Genomic DNA, 19,936 nt, shown 5'->3' with positions numbered 1-19,936 from the left:
CCTTTACAGGCGTGTACCGAACCGGAACTGGAACCAGTCTTTCGTCTTTGTTTTTCTGACGGGCTCTGTTCCCTCAGTTTTTCTTCGCGTTATTTTCGCTGGTTTTCTTGTCCGTTTTTCTCTTTGTCTCCTTGTCTCGGTTCGTCTTTCTTGCCAGCACCTGAACAGACGGTATCTGTCGGGACGACAGAGCTTTTCTTCTAGGCTTCTCAGGTCTCCTCCCCGTCCAATGTTGGTCTCGGTCGCTGTGCTCTTGGTCGTTCTCGTCTCCGTGACCTTGCTCCGCTACTGCTCCATTCAGGGTCGGCACCAGAACGCGACCGACGAGCATACTGTTGCTGGACTAAACTCTCCCCGCACACGAAATTCTTCCGCCCGCGGACGCTTGGCCGCCTCTCCAAGAACCGTTCCGGGACCCTGGCTGGCTCAATTGTCCAGCTGCTGGATCGTTCTCCAGTGCATCCGCGATCGCCGCAACAGAACCGTCCACGCCCTCCATGCTCTGTACGGGCCAATTGTACGCCTGGCTCCGCACGAGGTCAGTCTCGCAGACCCAGCCTGCGTGCGTCAGATTTACATCACTGGCGACTTCGACAAGTCTGATTTTTACTCAAATTTTTCCCTCTTCGGAGGCACTGAAAATGCTTTCAGTATCCTCTCGGCTGACCTTCATTCGACCCGGCGCAGAATAGTCCAATCCAGTTATTCGAAATCAACAATTAACCGCCGAGCTAATATGATAGCTATTTGCGACTGCATTAGCCAGGCCATGCTCAAATGCGCAGGTGAACCTGATGGCCGTGGACGCTCCTCTGCTCCTGTAAATGTTCTGGATCTTTTCAAGAATCTCACTATGGACATACTGACCGGCTTTCAATTCGGTGAACCTGCGAGTTCCCATTTCTTATCTCAACCAGAAAAAGCAAAAGTCATTTTTGACCAATATCACACGCAGGACGACTTATGGTGGATTCATCCTTATTTTCCTACTCTCGCTCGCTTTCTCTGTCCTGAATCTCTATCTCGCGCTATTTCTGCAACTTCTTCTTGGCTTCTGTCCAGCTTGCGCCTTTCTTCTAGCTGTGCTCTTCCAGGTGTCGTCAGACAATTACGAGATAGCGGACTCTCGGAACTTGAGACCGCCAGCGAAATAGCAAATCACGTCTTTCTGGGCTACCAAACCACTCCTGTCGTCCTCTCATATTTATGCTGGCAGCTCTCTATTCACGACTCCCTACAGGAAAAGCTGAGACAAGAAATTCTACAAGCCGCTAAATCTCACGATTACTCTTCTCAAGACTACTATTCAAAGCCTTCTTCGGACGCTCCGAAAGTTGCTATGGCTCTAGTTCCTCACATTTCGGTTCTCGACAAACTTCCCTTGCTATCTGCCGTCATCGATGAGACTTTACGTCTTTACACTCCAATGCCGGCTTCAGAATCTCGTCTTGTTCCAGCATCAGGTTATCTTTACACTCCGTCATCTTCCTCCTACGGTGATAAGTCATCTTCTTATTTCCTGCCTGGCGGCACAGTCATATCTATCCAACCGTGGACTCTGCACAGAGATCCAATTGTATTTTCTGATCCAGAATCTTTCAATCCTGAAAGATGGCTTATTAATGATCCCGAAGTTTTGCGACTCATGAATCGGTCCTTAATTCCCTTTGGCGCCGGCGCAACTTTGTGCTCGGGCATGAATTTGGCTTTGACTGAAATTCGGATCACAGTCGCTGCTATACTTACAAACTACTATCTTTTCCCTAGCAACAAAACTACTCTTAAAGACGTGAGTATCTTTCTCTGCATTTCCTTTCTATTTTGCTAACAATTTCCTTTATTAGATGGAAATGACTGACCGCTACTCCACTCGGCCAAGAAGTAATTTTTGCTACATAAACTTCGAAAAGTTTTCTCCTAATTGATTGTTCTATTCAATTTCTATGCATATTTTTTACGCCAATTTTAATGGTATCCCGTACATGACTGGCGCTGCTCCGTTTAAGTACTTCAAAATGCATGTATCCCGGGCCCTTGCCATCGCATATCCTGCACCAGTCGAACGATGCTCAATCTGCGGTTTCTTTTCTGACCTATTAAAAAGTCCCCAGGACGCAAGCATTTCATTCGCAAACTTGTCAATGTCCTTATCAGTGACATCCCACAAGTTACAAACAAACATTGGACATTTTGCCGTGAAGTAGTTCATCGGTGTTCCCCATGACTCAAACTCTCCTGCTTCCTTCAAGCAACCAGAACTACAGCCAAACAAAAATGTCGCTGCGCATGTTCCATGTCTCAAGTTCTTAATCTGTTGCGGTCTTATATATTGTTCACCTCCGCCGTGTCCAAAATACAAGAGAATGTCTTTATTGCGCAAATATTCTCCAAATTCCTGTTCTGAAGGCTCTTTGTCTATTAGACCGGTCCAATTTTCAGACTCGATTAATTGCTTATCGAATCTGTTTCTTGTGTTTATCAAATCACCTGAAGGATTCAGTATGTACGATACATTGTCTTTATCAAGACCTGACATGTTTGCCTTTTGTGTCAATGGCGCAGTCAAGATTTCTCGCAGAAATTCTAGCGACGGGACTCGAGACACTGACTGATTTCGCAGACATGGTAAAGACTCCCAGGGAATCATTTGAACCGTTTTGTCAAGTATTAGAACCGTATGATCTGTCTTGGTTCTCTCTCCATTTGCATCTTCTCTAGCATCTTCCAAATTCTGAACTGACTCATAATATGATTGTATGATATCTTGAACCTCAATTACCATTTGGTCAATATCTAATTCGTCGTAAGCATTGCGTTCGCCATGAAATTGTAAAATATCCAGTACAAAGTATAGCAAGTCCTCAATCATTTCAGAGTAGTCGTCATTGGAACAGATTCCCAAGCCAACAAATAGCTCCAATACGCGAGGATCTATTTGAACTTCACGATTCAATAGTGTTGGCTCTTTTTGAGAAGATGTCGAGCGTCTTACTCGACTAACAGCCTTCCTTCGTGTAGGTAAATGCTTTCTCAATACAGCCATGAAAGACGTATTGAACTTATCTAAGAGCTCATGACTGCGATATGAATAACCTAAGATACCTCTAAAGCCTCCTATCCAGGAGTATTCAATATTTGTAAGCAATCTTTCGAGTTGTCGGTCTAATTGGTGCCGTAGTTCCCACCATCTTTCACGCCCTTCTCTATCATCGCGTTGGATCGATTTAGAATCTTGCGCTGTTTGATTACTTTCAGAAACTATTCTGCGTAATTCAACTAATGCTTCTGAAAAAGTAAACAGCTCTTCATCTGCATCGCGACTATTTCGACGATCGAGAGGTAATCGTATTAGTAAAGGACTCTCGTTCGCCTGGAAACGAGAAATGATTAAATCTTCTGAATCTTGAGCATAGGTAATTGAAACAACTTTCCAGTTATTTGGAATTATGTCAACGTAGGAATGTTGAAAGTGATCCAAGTCTATTACATTCTTCTCAAACTGCGAAGAGTCTGTCCTATTCCCAAAATCAATTGTCAACAGATCTTGCGAGTCGGCAGCTTGAGCCTCGGAATTGAATGAAGCACATTTTGGTTGTTCTAATAAATATGAGGTTGCTGAACAAAAAGCATCAGCCTCATCGCTATATCCAATTGCCGATTGAAGTAGTAAAATTTCTCCGACTTGGGCGGTCATACTTCTCCTTTCGCTCACAGAACAAACAGCTCCACCAGTTGAATAACCATCTAGAATTAACTGACGGCAACTTTCGAATCCTTTAAAAGCAGCCTGCAGATTTTTTGTAGCCTTCGAACGTAGTGGTTGACCACGGTGCAATTTACTGTCGGATTTTTCACTGCTTTTATCACTTCTATGACATTGCTCGATCAGAACTAAAGCACTAGGAATTGAAAGTGCAGAATCTTGCAAGACACCCAATATTGGATCCTTCTGCAGCATCATCATAGAAGACTTAAACAGAAGTCTTGACCTAACGCTTGAAATAAATGCTTTGTCTCGAGGAAGCATTGACATCATATTGAATCTCTCCATCGCTTTTGATATGGCCTCTTCTCCACACTTGCACTTGTTAAGACGCAACAGATATGAAGCCTTAATAAGGAAATGAGTAGCATACATACGTTGCAAGCCAATATTAGAAATCGGACGAGCAGTAGTAGATTGCTTTTGTCTAGATGTGCTCCGAGATCGCTGGGTTCTTCTATTAATTGTCAGGCTCTTCAGCATATTCGAAAGCTCATCTGCTTCATTGATTTCATCAAGTTCTGTATCCAGAAGTGACTCAGCCTTCTCGAAGCACCCCAGAACCGAATCGAAATCTTTACTTAACTCAGATAGTGATGCCATCAAATGCCAATATTGAACAGATTGGAGACAGTCATTAAAAAATATTTTATCGTTGGTAATGTGCGCAAGATGTACTTCGGCTTTGGCGATGTTACCACTTCTGAGATAGAAATCTGCTAAAGAATATTGAATAACCGATGTCCTAACTAAAGAATGCATCGATCCTGCTAACTTCAACGACTCCAGAAGATAGAACTCCGTTTCTCTCGCCATTCCCAGGTGATCATATAAATCTGAAACAAATCTGTATGAATCTAAAAGATAAATAGACGAAGCCAAGATAGTTCCAGAGGTCAGTGATTTATCAAAATCTGATTTTACCCTCTTTGCTAAATTGCTATATAATTTTACAGCTGCTTTTGCAAAAGCCAGTGCTTCGTTCTGCCTTCCCTGTAACTGTCAGCCAACAAACTTTGATAGCACCAAACAATCTCATACCTTCATTTTCAAAACTTGAGAAAATGCACAAAATATTGAACCGAAGCATTCATTAGTAGGAGTTCCTGATTTTAAAATAAGGCCATTAGCTAAATCTTGAGCTACATGAACGCTCTCCAAAGCATGCTCCATATTCCCCATCGAGAGACCGTAATGGATTTGTGCAGCCTGTGCAATAAGTTGGTCATTTTGATCCATTCTTTGTGCCTGCACAAAACAATTTGAAGCCTTTTCTGCATTGCCCAGAGTAATATACAACTTTCCCAGTTCAATGTGATATTTAGATGACATGCTGAACTTGTCGCTCAACGTTGTTAGACCTTTGAGAAATCTCAAGAGCTGCTTCTTTTCGCCCTGCAAATTTAAAAAGTCATAAACCAAATCAATATGCCTTAGTAACACTTCTTGAGAAAATATGAAACTGCGTAGATCGTCCAGCTTTGCAAATACTTCTGTCCATGCCGTGACAATGCATTGTATATCTTCATATTGCAATAGATCTGACTGACTCTTAAAAATAGCTAGATGCAATTTCCATAGACATGCCATATAGACTGAAATCTTACTCGACGAGGACACAAACTCTCCAGAGTTTCCGTGTTGTAAGATTGTCACTATTCGAGTAGCACGGCCTAGCAATCGTTGCCGACATTCATCTGAAAGTTCGGTTGAGAGAAACGAAAGTAAAGATCTGTAATCATTAGATATGCGGGACAATGCTTAAATGGGATGAACATACCGTGAATAGAGAGCGGGATGAGAGGGAAAGTAGATTTTGTCGATTTCAGTAAACAATGACTCCATGAGATTAGGCACTTTTGGGTGTCTTATTGATGAAATTTGGAGAAGTAGGTATTCAAGCAAAATCCCTCGGCATATCGGAATTAATGCACTAAAACTAATTATTCCGACATCGGTTGATAAGTTCAACGTAGCCTTTGCCAAAGCTGTAAGCAGTCCTGTAACTCCTGCATTTTCCACTAGATGTTCCAATTGAACAGTCCCTGACTGTTCAGCTATGAGCTCTTGCTGAGATGAAATTGCCATTTCAACAGTCTTATGCAAAACCTCTACCGCTCTTGAAAACTGGCCGACGTCCGAGTAAGCTATTCCTAATCTTTGTGCTGTGCGAATCTGGTTTGGCGATATTGGCTGATCTTCAGAAATACAGCTCCAGTCTAAATCAAGAGATATCTGCCATGCAATGACAGCGTAGTTTTTTAGAGAACGTTTCCAGAGATTAATTCCGTAATTGAAACTAGCTGCAGAGAGATAGCTTGTGGATCTATGATCGTTGATTACCGTACAAAGAGTAGCCGAGCTCTGCAATATTTGTAATACTGTCTGTGGATCATCGAAAGAAGATAAAACCAGAGGTTTTATGTAAGTCAAATTTGTATCAAGTATTCGTGTAGAAACCTTAATATACACTGGCAAAGGAGCCTATAGGAACTCGTTAAAAGAGAGAAAAGAGATTACTGGAGCACAAACCTGTTGGCCGTAGTGAACCATAAGATTGAGCATGCCGAAGATCAGACTGCTACATTTATTGCTAAACAGTTTAATAGCAGCTCGCCGCAAGTTATCTATTTCCACCAAAAGCTTTTCAAAGAGCGTTTTGTCCAGTTGTACGGGTATAGACAATTTGCGCACGAACTCATCAGCATCAGGCAACACCAGCTTCTGTTCTAGTAGAACTCGCGTATGAGTAACATAGAGCAAAGTCCTGTTAAGCACACAAGATCCCGATAATCTAGAAGCTTTAGATGGAATCTTGCATTGCAACAATGTTTGGTCCTGAGGGGAATATCAGTAAGATGACTAGTCCAGAGCGATATAATATGCGCCTACCAATGAGGTCGTTGTCGACATGATTACTGATATAGACTAGCAATAAAAGACCAGTAGTGCAGGCCGACCGTCATAATACACAAGCTGCAGATGAAATAAGCAGCAAACTATCTTTAGTCGATTCAAACAATCAGAAAGGAGATTAGCAACTGCAAAGACAGCGTCCTGTCCGTAGTTTCTGGCTCGGACATGGGTACCGAACAAGTTCAGAGTAAATACAAGCCGCAACATTCACGTGAGTATACTGTTGCCATGACGACCGCTATATGAAGAGTCAAGATATTCTAGATCTTTGTGGAAGATTGTGATGATAAATATTAAACAACGAGAGATGTCCGTGAATAAACAGGCATTCATTGAAACAGTATGGCTGAATTATGGTGCTACTTATTTGTACGTGTCAGTTAATTGGTACAGGAATCAGGGAATCGGATATCACGTCGCGCGATTATCATCGGCTCGCAACATATTCTTCTAGGAGGATGCTCCACTGTTATGCCAGGATGTGTTATAAGAGGTGATTTATTTAGACCTCAGTCATCGAGCGGTTCCAGCTTAGTTGCCATCAGTCTCGGTCGATATGTGTTTCTAGAAAGCGAAGTGCTACTGCGGCCAGCATTCAAGTTATACAAAGGGTGAGTGCAGACCGTTTAGAGAGATTAAAGAATACAAACTGACGATTGAGGTCTTTATTTTTAAAGATCGTTGGTCTACTATCCCTTAAAGATTGGAAGTTTTGTTACGATTGGACGAGAGTCTGTCATTGAGGCAGCTTCAATAGGCTCACACGTGTCTATCGGAGAAAATTGTGTTATTGGCAAATTTGCTATAATTAAAGATTGTGTCGTGATTCGGGCTAGAACAGTGATTCCTGCCACGGCATGTATACCACCTTTTTCAATAGTTGCTGGTAACCCTGGTATGATTGTAGGAACACTGGCAGATTCGGCTATAGAGGTATTTGAGCGACAAGCAAGACAGATACATGTCTTACATGGAAGTGTACCAGACAGCGAGAGCAGAGACCAAATTAAAAGTACTGTATTTGATGACTCAGTAGGCGAGGAATTTGATTACTAGACTGGGGGTAATGATTGCGAGTTATTTCGTCGTTCGTTACATGGGACTGATTTTTTTGGTAATTAATATTCTGATCGGTTAGAAATTGGAGTTCGCGGTGGGGATCAAGTTGCAATATAATTAAATACATGTCAGGAATAAAAATGACACAAAACTGTAAACATGAACGAACGAGACGGACCAGCGGTCCAAGAGACATATGCACATATAACTTGACAAAGAGCAGAGCAGCTATTCGCCAAAAAGTCTCCGAACGCGACGCAAAACGCTGTCCTTCTCCGGATCTCAAAGCGCGTTAGTAACTTAATTTAAGACAGTAAGAAATAAAATTTACCATAGGGATGATCTTTCGATGGGATTTCCAAGACGGCAGGGAAAGCATTGGTATATCCGTCAAGTTTGTATCTGATTTTTTCGGCAATCTTAAAGCTAGATAAGTAAAACGGAAACCAAAAAGTCGGCATGAAACGTACATGTTGGTTGATGAGAAGAACGGCGATATCTTTGCGGGTGGAAGTGAAGTCATCAAACGCAGACTCGATATCATCGACAGAAGACTTGTTATCCACGACCATGAAGTTCTTCTGCTTATCCTCGGTGAGATGTCCAATTCCAGCAAGAAGTAGACCTGTGACGGTATCTTCATCACCGATAACGGCGATGAACGAACGATTACTGGCAGTCTGCGCCATCTATAAAAGAGTTAGTTTTGTGAAGCAAAGACCTAGGTAGAACACGCTTGCGAAGACCACCAGAACAAATTGGAGACAATTGAGGAAACAATTGGAGACAGTGAGCAACGCAGGACTTAGCCAACGATTCAACTTTTATCACACAACTAAATTAAGTATAAACAATGCTACCGCCTGATTGTCATGTAGGTGGACAAAAAAAAGGTGCGAAAACCTGATTGCCTGTCGACCCAATTGCACAAAGCAAACGGAGCAAAAGAGAGAAAGTATTCAAAAATCCACATACAATTACAAACACTCGTCCGAGAACAAATTTTTTTTCCCTCTACTTGGAAAGAAAAAGAAACTGGCAGCACAATAAAAACCGAAGCCAACACTATCAAATTCGGCCAAATAAATCCGCTATCCTACGATATTGAGAGCCTGCCCTCAAGCTCCTGCCGCATTCGCTCAGCCCTAGACCCCTTTACACATACCCCTTTACTAATTATCCCGACTGTGCCTTATCTGTAATCACAGGTCTAAGGCTTCCTTTCCTAAAGAGGATAGCCCTAACCAGGTCGGCCGGGCGAGTTCTGCCAAAGATGCTGTTATCTTTGTCGTCATTTTCTTCTGGATTTTGCTGCACGAAAGTTGTAATTACATAATCACTTTACTGCTGTTTATTTGTATTTGTGTTATATTCTCGATCAGTAAAGTTTTTATTGTTTCTGACTACGAAGCTATGAAGTTCTCAGGATTTGCTTATTTTGTTGCGGTTGCTGCCGCTGCTACGTCCGCAGTCGACGCCCTCTCCGTTCAGCAGACTCCGCTCGATTTCGAGAACCAGGCTGCCGTTGCTGCTGCTCCGACTCGTCCGATTCCAGGAAAGTCGCCTGTCGCTATTTGTGACCTTGATGTAAAGCAGCTCGTTGATATCAAGTACCTCAATATCAATCCGAACCCGCCACAAAAGGGAGAGGACCTTTACATTGAGGGTGAAGGATATCTTTACGATACTATCACTGAGGGTGCATTTGTTGAGGTCGAAGTACGCTATGGATTTATTCGTTTAGTCAAGGAGACTATCGATCTCTGCGAGCAGCTTGAAAAGGCTGACCACTCGTGCCCTCTTGAAAAGGGCACTATCAAGTTCAGCAAGTCTGTTGAGCTTCCTAGCGAGATCCCTCCAGGCAAGTACAACGTTGTTGCCCGCGCTTTCAAGGAGGATTACACTGAGATCACATGTCTTACCGCTTCGGTCGAGTTTTCTCGTTCGTAAATGCCATTCTGTGATCGATTCGGTTCGTTTTTGGTTTAGCTGATCCGACTTGAATTTACTATATGGCATAATTCGGTTCGATTAGAGTACCTCCCAATATGCACTTTCTAATTTATAAATTGATTTATGCAACAGATTATCGTTGCTTTAAATTTTCTTTTCTATTGTTTTTAGTGGTGGTTTTTTTATGCTGAAGTTGATGGTCTTGGTCGTTCACCGTGTCTACACGCTAACGGAGTAATGGATTTGAGTTGCCGGAATTGTTTTGCTGTTATGTCTAATTTTTATCTTTTAGCATTGTTTTCTCATGCCAATACATGCCTCTATCTAGATTCGTGATTGCTTCCTTTCCTAAGCCTAACTCGAGGATCAAGAGTAGGTTGAAGACTAATCGGCAGTTTCATCTGTATTCTCCATCGGTAGTACTTCTGACTGAATTTGAGGGTTTTTTCGACTGTCGTAAATGTAAAACTGAGCAAAGATGATAGCATCTTGGAACACAGTTCCTAGGGATCCCAAAATCCAGGAAAAGTTCAATATCAAATACTGAGCGTTTGGAGCATATAATATGATCTGGAATGCATATGTAACATTGCCCAATGTCGAATATACGAAAAATAGTAGGGACAGACCATGGACAGACTTTCTCTGATAGTTCTGAATTATCTGAGGTATCCTGGCTGACAGATACAGCAGTGCTGAAATGTACCCAAGGATCTGTGGGCCCAGAGATATCGGAAGATCTCCACTGTCTCCGCCGTCATTTTCCGGCTGTTCATGAGATGAAAATGCATAGCCTATTCCGCCAGCAACAAATACTCCTAGAACGGGCAAAATATATTTAATTAGCGCACTATCTCGCCGATTCGCTGGAAGCTGGGACTCTAGCAGTTCTTCCTCGTCTGCAAACGCTGTGGCTTCAACACCTAGTCGATCTGATGCCAATAATGGCAGATCTGATTCTTCTCCCTCTTCCGGCTCAGTTCTCTCACGTACTCTACTCGATTCAGAAACGTAAATGTATCTGTAATAGAAAGCTGAACTCAGCTCAGCTGCATCAGCAACAACAAACCAAGCAGCCAAAAGTACTACATTGGGTAAAAGGCGAGCCCATAATGCACCCAAAAGATTAGCACAGTCACCGAGAAACCAAACAGTAAGGAATATTAACGAAACTCCTTCGGATCTATAGGATGGCATTAGCATATTTTTTACGTTCTCTCTAAAACAGAGGTGTAATCTTAGAATACGAACGATTTAAGACGCCATTGATCTATGAGCTGGGGTACTAATAAAACGACCCAGCAGGCAATGCTAGTAGTCCCAAAAATACCTGATAGAGCAAGCCTCCACTCAGTATAAAACATGATCTCTATTATATAACCAAAAAGGCACCTCTATGGACTGAAAAACCTTTACCAGGGTCTGAAAATATATTGGAAAAGTTTAACGAAGTGACATACAGATCGCGTCGAATAGACCTACTGTAGTTCTCCATGCAAGCCGCACAATTGCAGATGTCAGGCTAAATAGGCAAACCAGTTCATTCTAAATCGGTCCATGAAATCAGATCTAACATTAGAGAAATTAATTTGTCTAATCAATAAAATGAGTAGGCAGAGTATGGAACAAAAAATATTAAAAGAAGAATTTTAAATATTACGAAGTGGTCTAAAAATTGATTTATAAGAGAAAATGAAAGGATTAAGAGCAGTAGATGTAGAACAAGATGCGAAGGTAGTCTAATTTTTACAAAGTAGATCACGTCAGTGCCATTTACGAAATTGAAACAAATAGACAATCAGGCTTGGTTCAGAGTGTAACGACCAATTCACAAGGCTTTTGACTCGTTGAAATATTGATCAGTGAGAAAAATATGAATTAACTCATCAAATGGTAACAAATTTATATATTTTTATATACACCCTATCGTATTCGAAACCCTTAAAACTTTTTATTAATCGAAATCGTTTAATCGAACAGTCCGAATCCTGCAGTAACGGTTAGTATAAAATTAAACAGCAGAGATATTATTTCTGCGAGATAAGCGGGTTAAGGGAAAATTGCACATACCCATATCATCATCGGACTCCTCCTTCTCCTCTTCAGCGGGAGCAGCCTCCTCTTCAGCATCTTCAGCTCCAGCACCACCAGCAGCAGCAGCACCACCAACGGCAGCAGGGGCAGAGCCAGCAGAGCCAACGTTTGTGAGAAGATCCTTGACGTCCTTGCCTTCGAGAGCCTTAGCGAACAGACTAGCCCAGATCTAGATGGAACCGTTAGTAAAACTGGATAACTAAAAAACGAATACATCAAGAATAACATACAGGCTCGACCTCGACACCAGCAGCCTTAGTCAGAGACAGGAGTTTGTCGGAGGTGATTTCAATCTCTGCATCAGCGAGGATGAGAGCAGCTAAAATAGAGGTTAGCGTTCGGGAATAAAAAGAGTGAAGATAGTAACAACACAAGAAAAACAAATAACATACCGTAAGAAATAGCAGATTCAGACATCTTTAATTCTAATTATGAATGTGGAAATGCAAATTAACAATCTGTAAAGTCACTGCAAGTGGATATGTTGCTTACACGCTGAAGAAAGCTCGCTATAGCTACTGGTGATGCGGCTCTTGATTCGCGATTGACAACTCCCCCAGCGGCACAACCAAAGCAGTCACTTCTAGGGCTAGTGTTATAGGGTTCATAACACTAAACACTCGGAATATCAGCTAACACAAAACACTTTGCCAGTAAACAGAGCGTCGTCCTCAGTTGAGTGGTCCTTCCGGAGTGAATTCCGTCTTCGGCTATATAGGGCAAATGCAAACGCAATATTTTGTGTAATATGCCTTTTTCTATTACATAATTATGTTAAAAATCCCCTTGAATTAGTTTAACTCAAGTTTTCATATTCATCGTAGATATTTCTGCTAAATAGACCCTGCAATCAAGATTAATGCGGGTTCGACAAATCTAGCAGTACGACGGATCGGCTCCTGGGAATATACAGAGAGCTCTTGCGGGCCGACGATAGACGCGTTGAGGACGCGTCTCGAGCATATTCTCCTTTAACCTTTCAATTGTATTACATCAAAATGCTGATTTTTGCATCAGATGTCCTAAAGTATAAGGACAATAATAATTAATTCATTATATAATAGTCATTTCCATTCCGCCCACTTAAGCACTTCATTCATCGGTTGTATACTCCATCACGTGCAAGGATAACAGTTCGGCGCGAACTTTAATTTATCGCGGGGAAGAGCAAGGCACGTAGGGACAATCCCGACCGAAATTGGGAGGACGACCACGAGCGCCTGGTAATCGCTATGTGGACAGAAGGAGTCGCATACGTCTTGTTATTCCTGTCTACGCGATAGCTGCAAATAACAAACAGTGAAGTAACATAGCCGGCACTGGAAATACAGCGAAAGTGAGACGACTTTGACGAGTAGCTTCAGCTTCAAGCGGATACGACAAATGGCGGGCTCTTCGTCGACATATGACCATCTTCCGAGAGAGAGTCCTATCGAGCGACTGACACACTCACAGCATCTGCATCACTCTGGAGAAGATAGCGAATATAATGGAAATGAGAGCATTGGAGAGCTGGACGGAACAAGGCTGTCGAATACGAGGAACGATGAGGACAATTTATCAGTTTTGTCGGGTTCGGACGCAATTCAGTCGAGTGATGAGGTCGACATTGAGGATGTCGACCTGAACACCTTCATATTTTTGCTTACAATTCTAGTGTCGTTCTCTGGCTTCTTATTTGGATACGACACAGGGTATATCTCTGCAGCACTGATTGCGACCGGGACAGATCTCGGTCGTGAAATTACCGCGCAGGACAAGGAGGTCATAACATCAGCAACTTCGTTCGGTGCTTTTCTGGGAGCGGTTATTGGAGGCTCACTTGCTGATACATTTGGTCGCAAATGGGTAATTTTTGGTGCAAACGTGTTGTTCATTATTGGTGCTCTGACCCAAGCGAATTCCCACGCAGTCACTACGATGGTCGAGGGAAGATTTGTCATGGGCTGGGGAGTAGGTATTGCATCGCTGGTTGCACCGCTCTATATCTCAGAAATGGCGCCTGGTCGTTTTCGAGGACGGCTGGTGATCATCAATTCGATAGCAATTACGGGAGGCCAGGTCATTGCATATATCTTGGGAGCCTTGTTAGGTAACCGCAACGGAGGCTGGCGGGTTTTGGTAGGCATCGGTACGATTCCCGCGTTGACGCAGATGATTGTGTTCACTTGCATGCCAGAGACACCGCGATTCTTGATTCGCGAAAGCAGATTGGAGGAGGCCAAAAAGGTCATTCGACTGATCTATTCACCCCGCAAAGGTGTTGTTCCAGAGCATTTGGTTATCAAGAAGCTTGAACTTCTGCAGGAGTTCAACAGCGATGAACACCGAGAACTTGGCCGGTTGGCAAAGATCGCGATGGAGATCCGCGAGATTTTCAGTGTGCGGGCGTACGTGCGGTCGCTGGTGATTGCGTGCGGATTGCAAGCCATCCAACAGTGTGTAGGGTTCAATTCGATGATGTACTTTGCGGCAACGCTGTTTGAAATGGTTGGTTTCAAAGATCCCGCAACCGTGTCACTAGCCATCGCGGGCACAAATCTCACGTTCACTGTTGTTGCGTTCACGCTGATCGACCGACTCGGCAGACGGCGCATGCTGCTGTCGACTCTGTGGGTGATGGCGGTGATGATGGTTGTGAGCGGGCTGTCGATTCAAATCGTTTTGGACGACATTGCACGAGATGCGTCTAGCGGAGCCTGGCCCAAAATTGTGCTACTTGCGATGGTTTTGTACGTCGCCTTTTATGCTATGGGAATAGGAAATGTGCCATGGCAGCAGTCTGAGCTCTTTCCAATGCAGGTGAGAGGAGTTGGCACGTCGATGGCTACGGCGACAAACTGGGGCACAAACATGATCGTCTCTGCCACATTTCTGACACTGATGGACACGATCACGCCAGGCGGTACCTTCGTGCTGTATGCACTGATGTGCTTAGTTGGAGAGACACTGGTATACTTTTTCTATCCCGAAACATCGTATCTGACGCTGGAGGATATTCAAGGGCTATTCGAGGACGGCTTCGGAGTCGAGCGGAGTCTTGCGCTGAGTCGGGAGGCACGGCGACACTATGAGAGCGCAGGCCAGAGAAATGACGACTGAGACAGGGGTGAGAAAGTTGGTGTGGAGTAAGATGCGGAGGCAGACTACAGAGCAAGGGGCGCATTTGACTTAGAGACGGGGGAAGGCTAATTTTGAGGTTGCTAGAGACATAGACTGAACCGGCAATGATACAGTGAATGACACATGGGGTTAGATGGCCTGTTTACGTAATTGTGCTGAACGTGCTGAGTATCAGTACGGGCGCAACTGCGACGGTAGGCGTCGCAGATTAAACACAAAAAGTGCGCACAAAAAGCAAGAACTAAGATCGGTATAGAGGATTCCGTGTAACGCAGAATTTCGTGCAATATAATATAGTATAATATAGCCTACTATAAGGTAGTTCAGTTTCGATAGTGCATGGAGCGGACCGTATCGTAGATTGAGGCAAATAGTATTCGAAAGCTGGAAACATGAAGTAGAAGCGAGGGGCGCGAGATCGGACAACAACGTGACGTCACCCACGCGAGCAAGGAGCACTTTATAACGAGAAAGTACGAGAACGTTTAAAAATAGGAACAGACCGTTTCGGTTCTAGTGTGAGCACGGTCGAGTGGTTTGTACCTTGTTGGGAGGGAGCCATCTATCGGTCGGAGGGAGATTATCGGTACAGCTAGATAGAGGAGAGAGGAAGGAAGAGAGGAAGGACAAGTCCGGCTAGAGCCGTACAGACCGATAGCAGTGAAGTCAACTGGACCAAGTGCTCATAGAGTTTGGAGAGTGCTTTGAAAGTAAGCCACTGGACTCTAACGAGGCAATCTGTGTATTAGAGTTCTGTTTGGGTACATGGAAATATTGAGTCTGTTGTAGGATCTGTCGGATCTTCGATGTGTATGGGAGGGGACGGACGGACACAAGAAGAAGCAGGAGATGGCGGAAGAAAAAATAGAAGAAAATCCCGAGAAGGCACAAGGCGGCCCAGAAAATTCAGTGTGGCAAAACGCCAGACTTGGTGGCAGCCGAGGCAGAAACTCTTCGCCGGTAGTTGTTCGCAGGACCAACGCATTTCGTGCGGGCCATTGTCGATGCATAGAAGGTGCTAGTCAGTCCAGTTCATGCCCGACGTAATGCGACGGTTGGCGACCGGTTGCCTGTCTGTGTTCTTTGATGGTTCCACAGCACAATAGACTGAAGCCCAGCTGTTCGCTGGCTTGCGATGCCGCCGCCAGTTGTCGTTGGCCATCCGTAGATCATCCTCAACTCTATATTTGTTTACGTTTGTCCTGCTTGGGTAGCAACTCTGCCGTATACGGCCCTTGCTTTTGCTCCTGCATCGAAGAGAGTAAAGCAGTTATCTGTTCAGCTGAGCAGCAATAAGAACGGAGACAGACGGACAAGAGCAGACAGAACGGTCAAAGGAGCGGAGCAGCAAAAATAGAATAAAGAAGCGAGAAAACGATTGACGAAAATGAACCAAAAGAGCTCGTGTTACTCCTTGAATTTTTGGTTTTGTTGTCGAAGCTCGTGCGTGCGTGCGTCGGCGTAAAGTAATCAGGAGCGCCAGCTTTCTTGTCTGAATTTTTTCTACTCTGGTTGGACAGGTTGGGGCGATCTTCGTTGGGATTGCTGGCACGGCCGGTGCCATTTAGAATCCTAGTTTTAATAAAGTACCGTCCTGCATAGACACAGCAGTAAGTGAGTTGTACTGCAAAATAGTACGGATGTAGGATCGAACAGTAGAACAGCTATTTCAATCCAATTATAAACATATTGCTTGCCAAATACCGAAAAGATGAACATTTGTAGAACAATAGTCGATGAGTCCTTCTTACCGGTTTCTCTCTTCTCTTGATCCCCCTTCGTATACTGTCCAGGACGGCCGTCACACTTCTCTCGGATTTTAACCGTCAACCTGCTGCCTTGTGCCCTGTATTGCCTCGTCTTGCCTCGTATTACCGGGCCGTCTTTGCCTTCGCCTTGCCTCGCTCGCCTGCCCTTGCTTGCTGTACATTGCTTTTGCTTTACTCTTGCATTGCCTCGCCTTGCAGCCTCGCTCCATCCTGGTACCGGCTGCCGCCTTGACCCGGCTTCGTGTCTCCTGCTTTTTTTTTATACTCTCCTCACTGTGCTTCTTCCTACTCCTTCTCTACTAGGCCGAGCTCATCATACTAGTGCTAGATTTCTATTTAAAGTCCTTCTCCGCTCCTTCCAGACTTTTTTCTTCTTCTTCCACACCACCTTCCACGCCTTCCTCCATAGTCCCTTCCCCCTCATCCTAGTATTGTCCCATCCAAGATATACTTCACCTACACATCTTTGCATAATGGCCGACTCCTCCTCAGAACTACCAGAAACACCCGTCATTGAGAAGTCCATGCAGTCAGATTCACAGATCGCTGTCATGGGTCTTCCCGACAGCGCGCGTAACCACCTCGTCGCCGTGATCGGCGAGTTTTGTGGAACTTTCCTATTCCTTTTCATGGCTTTTGCAATTGCTCAGGCTGCAAACTCCACCTCTGATGCTATCGCAACCCCGAATCCGGCTCAGCTCGTCATGATCTCGTGCGGTTTTGGCTTTTCAGTCGCTGCTAATGTCGCGATCTTTTTTAAAGTCTCCGGTGGACAGCTCAACCCTTGCGTCTCCCTCTCTCTCGCTCTTGTTGGTGCGATCTCCCCAATTAGAGCAGTACTTCTCATGGTCACTCAAATCATTGCGGGTATGGCTGCAGCTGGTGTAGTTGACGCTGTCACTCCCGGTCCAATTCTGTTCTCAAACACCCTTGGACCAGATGTTTCTCGTTCTCGTGGTCTTTTTATCGAGGCCTTCCTTACTGCCCAGCTCTGCATCACTGTTCTACTCTGCGCTGCTCAGAAGCGCCGTTCCCGAGGGATGGCTCCTCTCTTCATCGGTCTTTCGCTATTCATAGATCATCTTGTGGGCGTCTACTTCACCGGTGCGGGCATTAACCCTGCTCGTTCATTTGGTCCCAATGTTGCGATGGCTTCTTTCCCCAACTACCACTACATTTACTGGCTTGGTCCCATTCTTGGGTCAGTTATGGCTGCTGCTCTATATCATCTGTTGCAGTTTCTTCACTATGAGACCACTAATCCTGGCCAGGATGACGACGGATACTCTGATCTCGAGGGACTCCTCCGCAACAAGGCATAGACAAAAAATTATGAGTATGTATCGGAGAGGGCTTAATCTTTTATCATCTGTCTTTTCTTTCAAGTATTATTGGAGGCCATTTTCTAATCTAATGTTTGTATCATATTCCACTGGTTAATCGTATTAATATCATTGTTTTCATCTTATTCGTTTGCTGTCTTCAATGTCTCTGCTGCAAATGTGATTCTTTCCAGCTCGGTGCTTGTAGTCAGTTATCCCATCACAGTTCCAGTTGTATACTGCCATGCTGAGGACCAGAGCTAAACCCGCTTTGTGCTAGCATTCAGGAGAATGGTCTACGTAACGGCTAGATAAGTTTACCACCACTGATCGCATCGCCTAACCCCGACTTCCCGTAGCTGTGGCGCAAGACCGATGGCTGTTCAGACATTTCGTTACGTGCGTTGTTTATCTTTCGGTAGTTTTGAGTTTTGTCCTCCCACTTGTGTCTGACTCCAGTTGGTTCTGGTTGCGATGCTCTCATCACATATTTGCTGTGTTTACAAAACGCGGATCGAGCAGGGAGTGGACTGGCTGATCAGTTGACAGCACGCCTAGAACGAAGAGTCGTGAAAGTAGTCGTCGAGCGGTCGGCTGTGTTGTCTCCTAGTTGCGCTCGATTCGGATCACACTGTGCGGAAACACGGAGACCAGGAGGCTGCAGCAGGCACGGAGACTTGTCCGGATCAGTATACTGGAAGTCAGCTGTTGGCGCTGAGGATGGGAATTGTTTCACTACGAAACGCGGCATAAACGATCAGACAGTTAATGTTCGGCTGATGTTTAGCTCTTATTTAGATCAAGGAGAGAGGAGTGCGCTGTCTACTGATTCTGCTGTCTACCTGTGCAAAATAGACCTGTGCAAAATAGCAAGGAAGAATATTAGGTAAAATTGACGCCATGTTCATGGAGAAACGCAATCTCTAAACTCTGCAGTGTAAGGAGTTCACAGTGCTCTAGATTTGAAGGATTTCAGAGCTCCGAACGATAAATGATTGTCATTGTGAGGCGGCTAGCTTTGGTTTGAAAAGACTTCTCGGTATTTCCAGAGGTTGTCGTCGCCACAACAGTTAATATAATGAATGACTGCGCGGTCTGCGCTTCATTCAAATGGATGGATGAAGAACTAGTAGCCCGCACACGTAGTATATAGAACAATAATGTGCAGTAAACGGACGTAGCCCACCGCGAAATCGGTCCATGACTCGAAAAACTAAATTCAAGTAACTGCAGTACTATACTGAATTGAACGTACCGCACTGCATGGATCTAAAACCCTCGCGGTCACCCATCTTCAAAACTTTTAAGAACACGCAAAAGTGAGATTATAAGACGCCTGCTCTCAAATGATCCTCGGTCCTCGTATGTTACATTTCTGTCCCTACCTTAACGCAGCGGACTTACTAAGATTTACGACTGTAGTACTCGCTGAATTTGACTCCAAAAAGTTATTTCTATAAAAAGCTGCAGATGGAATTCCTCTCCCAGAACATTATAATTTCAAATATTGCCTTCCATCAATGAATTACAGTAATCCCGGTGTTTCTTATTTGTTTCTCAGCTCACTATTAATCGACGAATTATACAATTTCCAACAGTCTATCAAAATGTCTTACGCCTTCTGAACCAACAGGGGGTTTACCTCCATCTGCAGATATGGAGTTTCGCGAAGGCTTGTCAGCAACATAAGGTGTTAGTGTTTGTCATCACCCTCGGTCGGATGAACTCGATCCCGTTGCCCCGCCTAATTTGGCGACTCTTCCTCAGAAAACTGTGTTTTTCCGGGACAATTGACAAAAGAGAGGGGTTAGATCCAGGGCCCGGTACAATTCCAGAGTGACAATATCATCAGCAGCCAAAAAGGCGCGAAGCAGATTCCATCGTCAGCGAGTACGAAAGAGCAGGAGCAGGAGTTTATCCAGCTCCGAATTGGAGTC

General features: G+C 44.2%; 9 protein-coding genes across 9 annotated transcripts; 5 read left to right on the top strand and 4 right to left on the bottom strand.

Annotated features, from left to right (window-relative positions):
• Positions 1-229: 229 nt before the first annotated feature.
• V1516DRAFT_626398 (cytochrome P450) lies at positions 230-1,925 on the top strand (the record flags this gene model as incomplete). The annotated part of the gene is made up of 2 exons (XM_066919747.1): positions 230-1,789; positions 1,845-1,925. 2 exons carry the CDS (start codon positions 230-232, stop codon positions 1,923-1,925), a joined length of 1,641 nt encoding a protein of 546 aa, XP_066776086.1.
• V1516DRAFT_640186 (peptidase family C50-domain-containing protein) lies at positions 1,799-6,826 on the bottom strand. The gene is made up of 5 exons (XM_066920091.1): positions 6,656-6,826; positions 6,296-6,601; positions 5,544-6,247; positions 4,805-5,495; positions 1,799-4,756 (listed from the first exon to the last, which is right to left on the bottom strand). The coding sequence occupies exons 1-5, from the start codon at positions 6,674-6,676 to the stop codon at positions 1,955-1,957; spliced, it is 4,524 nt and encodes a 1,507-aa protein (XP_066776085.1). The 5' UTR covers positions 6,677-6,826; the 3' UTR covers positions 1,799-1,954.
• A 134-nt stretch (positions 6,827-6,960) lies between these two features.
• Positions 6,961-7,879, top strand: V1516DRAFT_678173 (trimeric LpxA-like protein). Its single transcript, XM_066922717.1, has 3 exons — positions 6,961-7,019; positions 7,073-7,290; positions 7,357-7,879. The coding sequence occupies exons 1-3, from the start codon at positions 6,987-6,989 to the stop codon at positions 7,733-7,735; spliced, it is 630 nt and encodes a 209-aa protein (XP_066776084.1). The 5' UTR covers positions 6,961-6,986; the 3' UTR covers positions 7,736-7,879.
• V1516DRAFT_678168 (ATPase, V1 complex, subunit F) lies at positions 7,774-8,831 on the bottom strand. Its single transcript, XM_066922716.1, has 4 exons — positions 8,714-8,831; positions 8,209-8,427; positions 8,070-8,157; positions 7,774-8,019 (listed from the first exon to the last, which is right to left on the bottom strand). Exons 2-4 carry the CDS (start codon positions 8,425-8,427, stop codon positions 7,967-7,969), a joined length of 360 nt encoding a protein of 119 aa, XP_066776083.1. The 5' UTR covers positions 8,714-8,831; the 3' UTR covers positions 7,774-7,966.
• Positions 8,832-9,049: 218 nt separating this feature from the next.
• V1516DRAFT_678166 (ML domain-containing protein) lies at positions 9,050-10,147 on the top strand. The gene has a single exon (XM_066922715.1). It carries the CDS (start codon positions 9,152-9,154, stop codon positions 9,686-9,688), a length of 537 nt encoding a protein of 178 aa, XP_066776082.1. The 5' UTR covers positions 9,050-9,151; the 3' UTR covers positions 9,689-10,147.
• V1516DRAFT_712982 (PQ loop repeat-domain-containing protein) lies at positions 9,963-11,204 on the bottom strand. Its single transcript, XM_066924297.1, has 2 exons — positions 10,943-11,204; positions 9,963-10,874 (listed from the first exon to the last, which is right to left on the bottom strand). Exons 1-2 carry the CDS (start codon positions 11,053-11,055, stop codon positions 10,076-10,078), a joined length of 912 nt encoding a protein of 303 aa, XP_066776081.1. The 5' UTR covers positions 11,056-11,204; the 3' UTR covers positions 9,963-10,075.
• Positions 11,205-11,659: 455 nt separating this feature from the next.
• Positions 11,660-12,202, bottom strand: V1516DRAFT_665358 (ribosomal protein P1; the record flags this gene model as incomplete). The annotated part of the gene is made up of 4 exons (XM_066920666.1): positions 11,660-11,679; positions 11,762-11,954; positions 12,016-12,104; positions 12,178-12,202. 4 exons carry the CDS (start codon positions 12,200-12,202, stop codon positions 11,660-11,662), a joined length of 327 nt encoding a protein of 108 aa, XP_066776080.1.
• A 966-nt stretch (positions 12,203-13,168) lies between these two features.
• Positions 13,169-14,887, top strand: V1516DRAFT_696547 (general substrate transporter; the record flags this gene model as incomplete). The annotated part of the gene is made up of 2 exons (XM_066924041.1): positions 13,169-13,348; positions 13,376-14,887. The coding sequence occupies 2 exons, from the start codon at positions 13,169-13,171 to the stop codon at positions 14,885-14,887; spliced, it is 1,692 nt and encodes a 563-aa protein (XP_066776079.1).
• Positions 14,888-17,018: 2,131 nt separating this feature from the next.
• Positions 17,019-18,268, top strand: V1516DRAFT_455730 (aquaporin-like protein). The gene has a single exon (XM_066919068.1). The coding sequence runs from the start codon at positions 17,151-17,153 to the stop codon at positions 17,997-17,999; it is 849 nt and encodes a 282-aa protein (XP_066776078.1). The 5' UTR covers positions 17,019-17,150; the 3' UTR covers positions 18,000-18,268.
• The last annotated feature ends 1,668 nt before the right edge of the window (positions 18,269-19,936 follow it).

Source organism: Lipomyces oligophaga (genome assembly GCF_038497815.1).
Source record: "Lipomyces oligophaga strain CBS 7107 unplaced genomic scaffold V1516scaffold_6, whole genome shotgun sequence".
Lineage (NCBI taxonomy): Eukaryota > Fungi > Ascomycota > Lipomycetes > Lipomycetales > Lipomycetaceae > Lipomyces > [Lipomyces] oligophaga.
This window is presented reverse-complemented; position numbering and strand designations above follow the sequence as displayed.

Excerpts from the sequence above, each read along its gene's own strand:
- V1516DRAFT_640186 (XM_066920091.1), bottom strand. The coding sequence starts at position 6,676 with ATGTCGACAACGACCTCATTG. Across the intron at positions 6,248-6,295 it reads TGGTTCACTACGGCCAACAG|GCTCCTTTGCCAGTGTATAT; the intron begins GTTTGTGCTCCA and ends GAGTTCCTATAG. Across the intron at positions 5,496-5,543 it reads CATCCCGCTCTCTATTCACG|ATCTTTACTTTCGTTTCTCT; the intron begins GTATGTTCATCC and ends TAATGATTACAG.
- V1516DRAFT_678173 (XM_066922717.1), top strand. The coding sequence starts at position 6,987 with ATGTCCGTGAATAAACAGGCATTCATTGAAACA. Across the intron at positions 7,020-7,072 it reads AACAGGCATTCATTGAAACA|GAATCAGGGAATCGGATATC; the intron begins GTATGGCTGAAT and ends TAATTGGTACAG. Across the intron at positions 7,291-7,356 it reads GCATTCAAGTTATACAAAGG|ATCGTTGGTCTACTATCCCT; the intron begins GTGAGTGCAGAC and ends TTATTTTTAAAG.
- V1516DRAFT_678168 (XM_066922716.1), bottom strand. The coding sequence starts at position 8,427 with ATGGCGCAGACTGCCAGTAATCGTTCGTTCATCGCCGTTATCGGTGAT. Across the intron at positions 8,158-8,208 it reads TTCTTCTCATCAACCAACAT|ATTGCCGAAAAAATCAGATA; the intron begins GTACGTTTCATG and ends TCTAGCTTTAAG. Across the intron at positions 8,020-8,069 it reads ATCGAAAGATCATCCCTATG|ATCCGGAGAAGGACAGCGTT; the intron begins GTAAATTTTATT and ends ACGCGCTTTGAG.
- V1516DRAFT_678166 (XM_066922715.1), top strand. The coding sequence starts at position 9,152 with ATGAAGTTCTCAGGATTTGCTTATTTTGTTGCGGTTGCTGCCGCTGCT.
- V1516DRAFT_712982 (XM_066924297.1), bottom strand. The coding sequence starts at position 11,055 with ATGTTTTATACTGAGTGGAGGCTTGCTCTATCAGGTATTTTTGGGACT. Across the intron at positions 10,875-10,942 it reads GATCAATGGCGTCTTAAATC|ATCCGAAGGAGTTTCGTTAA; the intron begins GTTCGTATTCTA and ends GCCATCCTATAG.
- V1516DRAFT_455730 (XM_066919068.1), top strand. The coding sequence starts at position 17,151 with ATGGCCGACTCCTCCTCAGAACTACCAGAAACACCCGTCATTGAGAAG.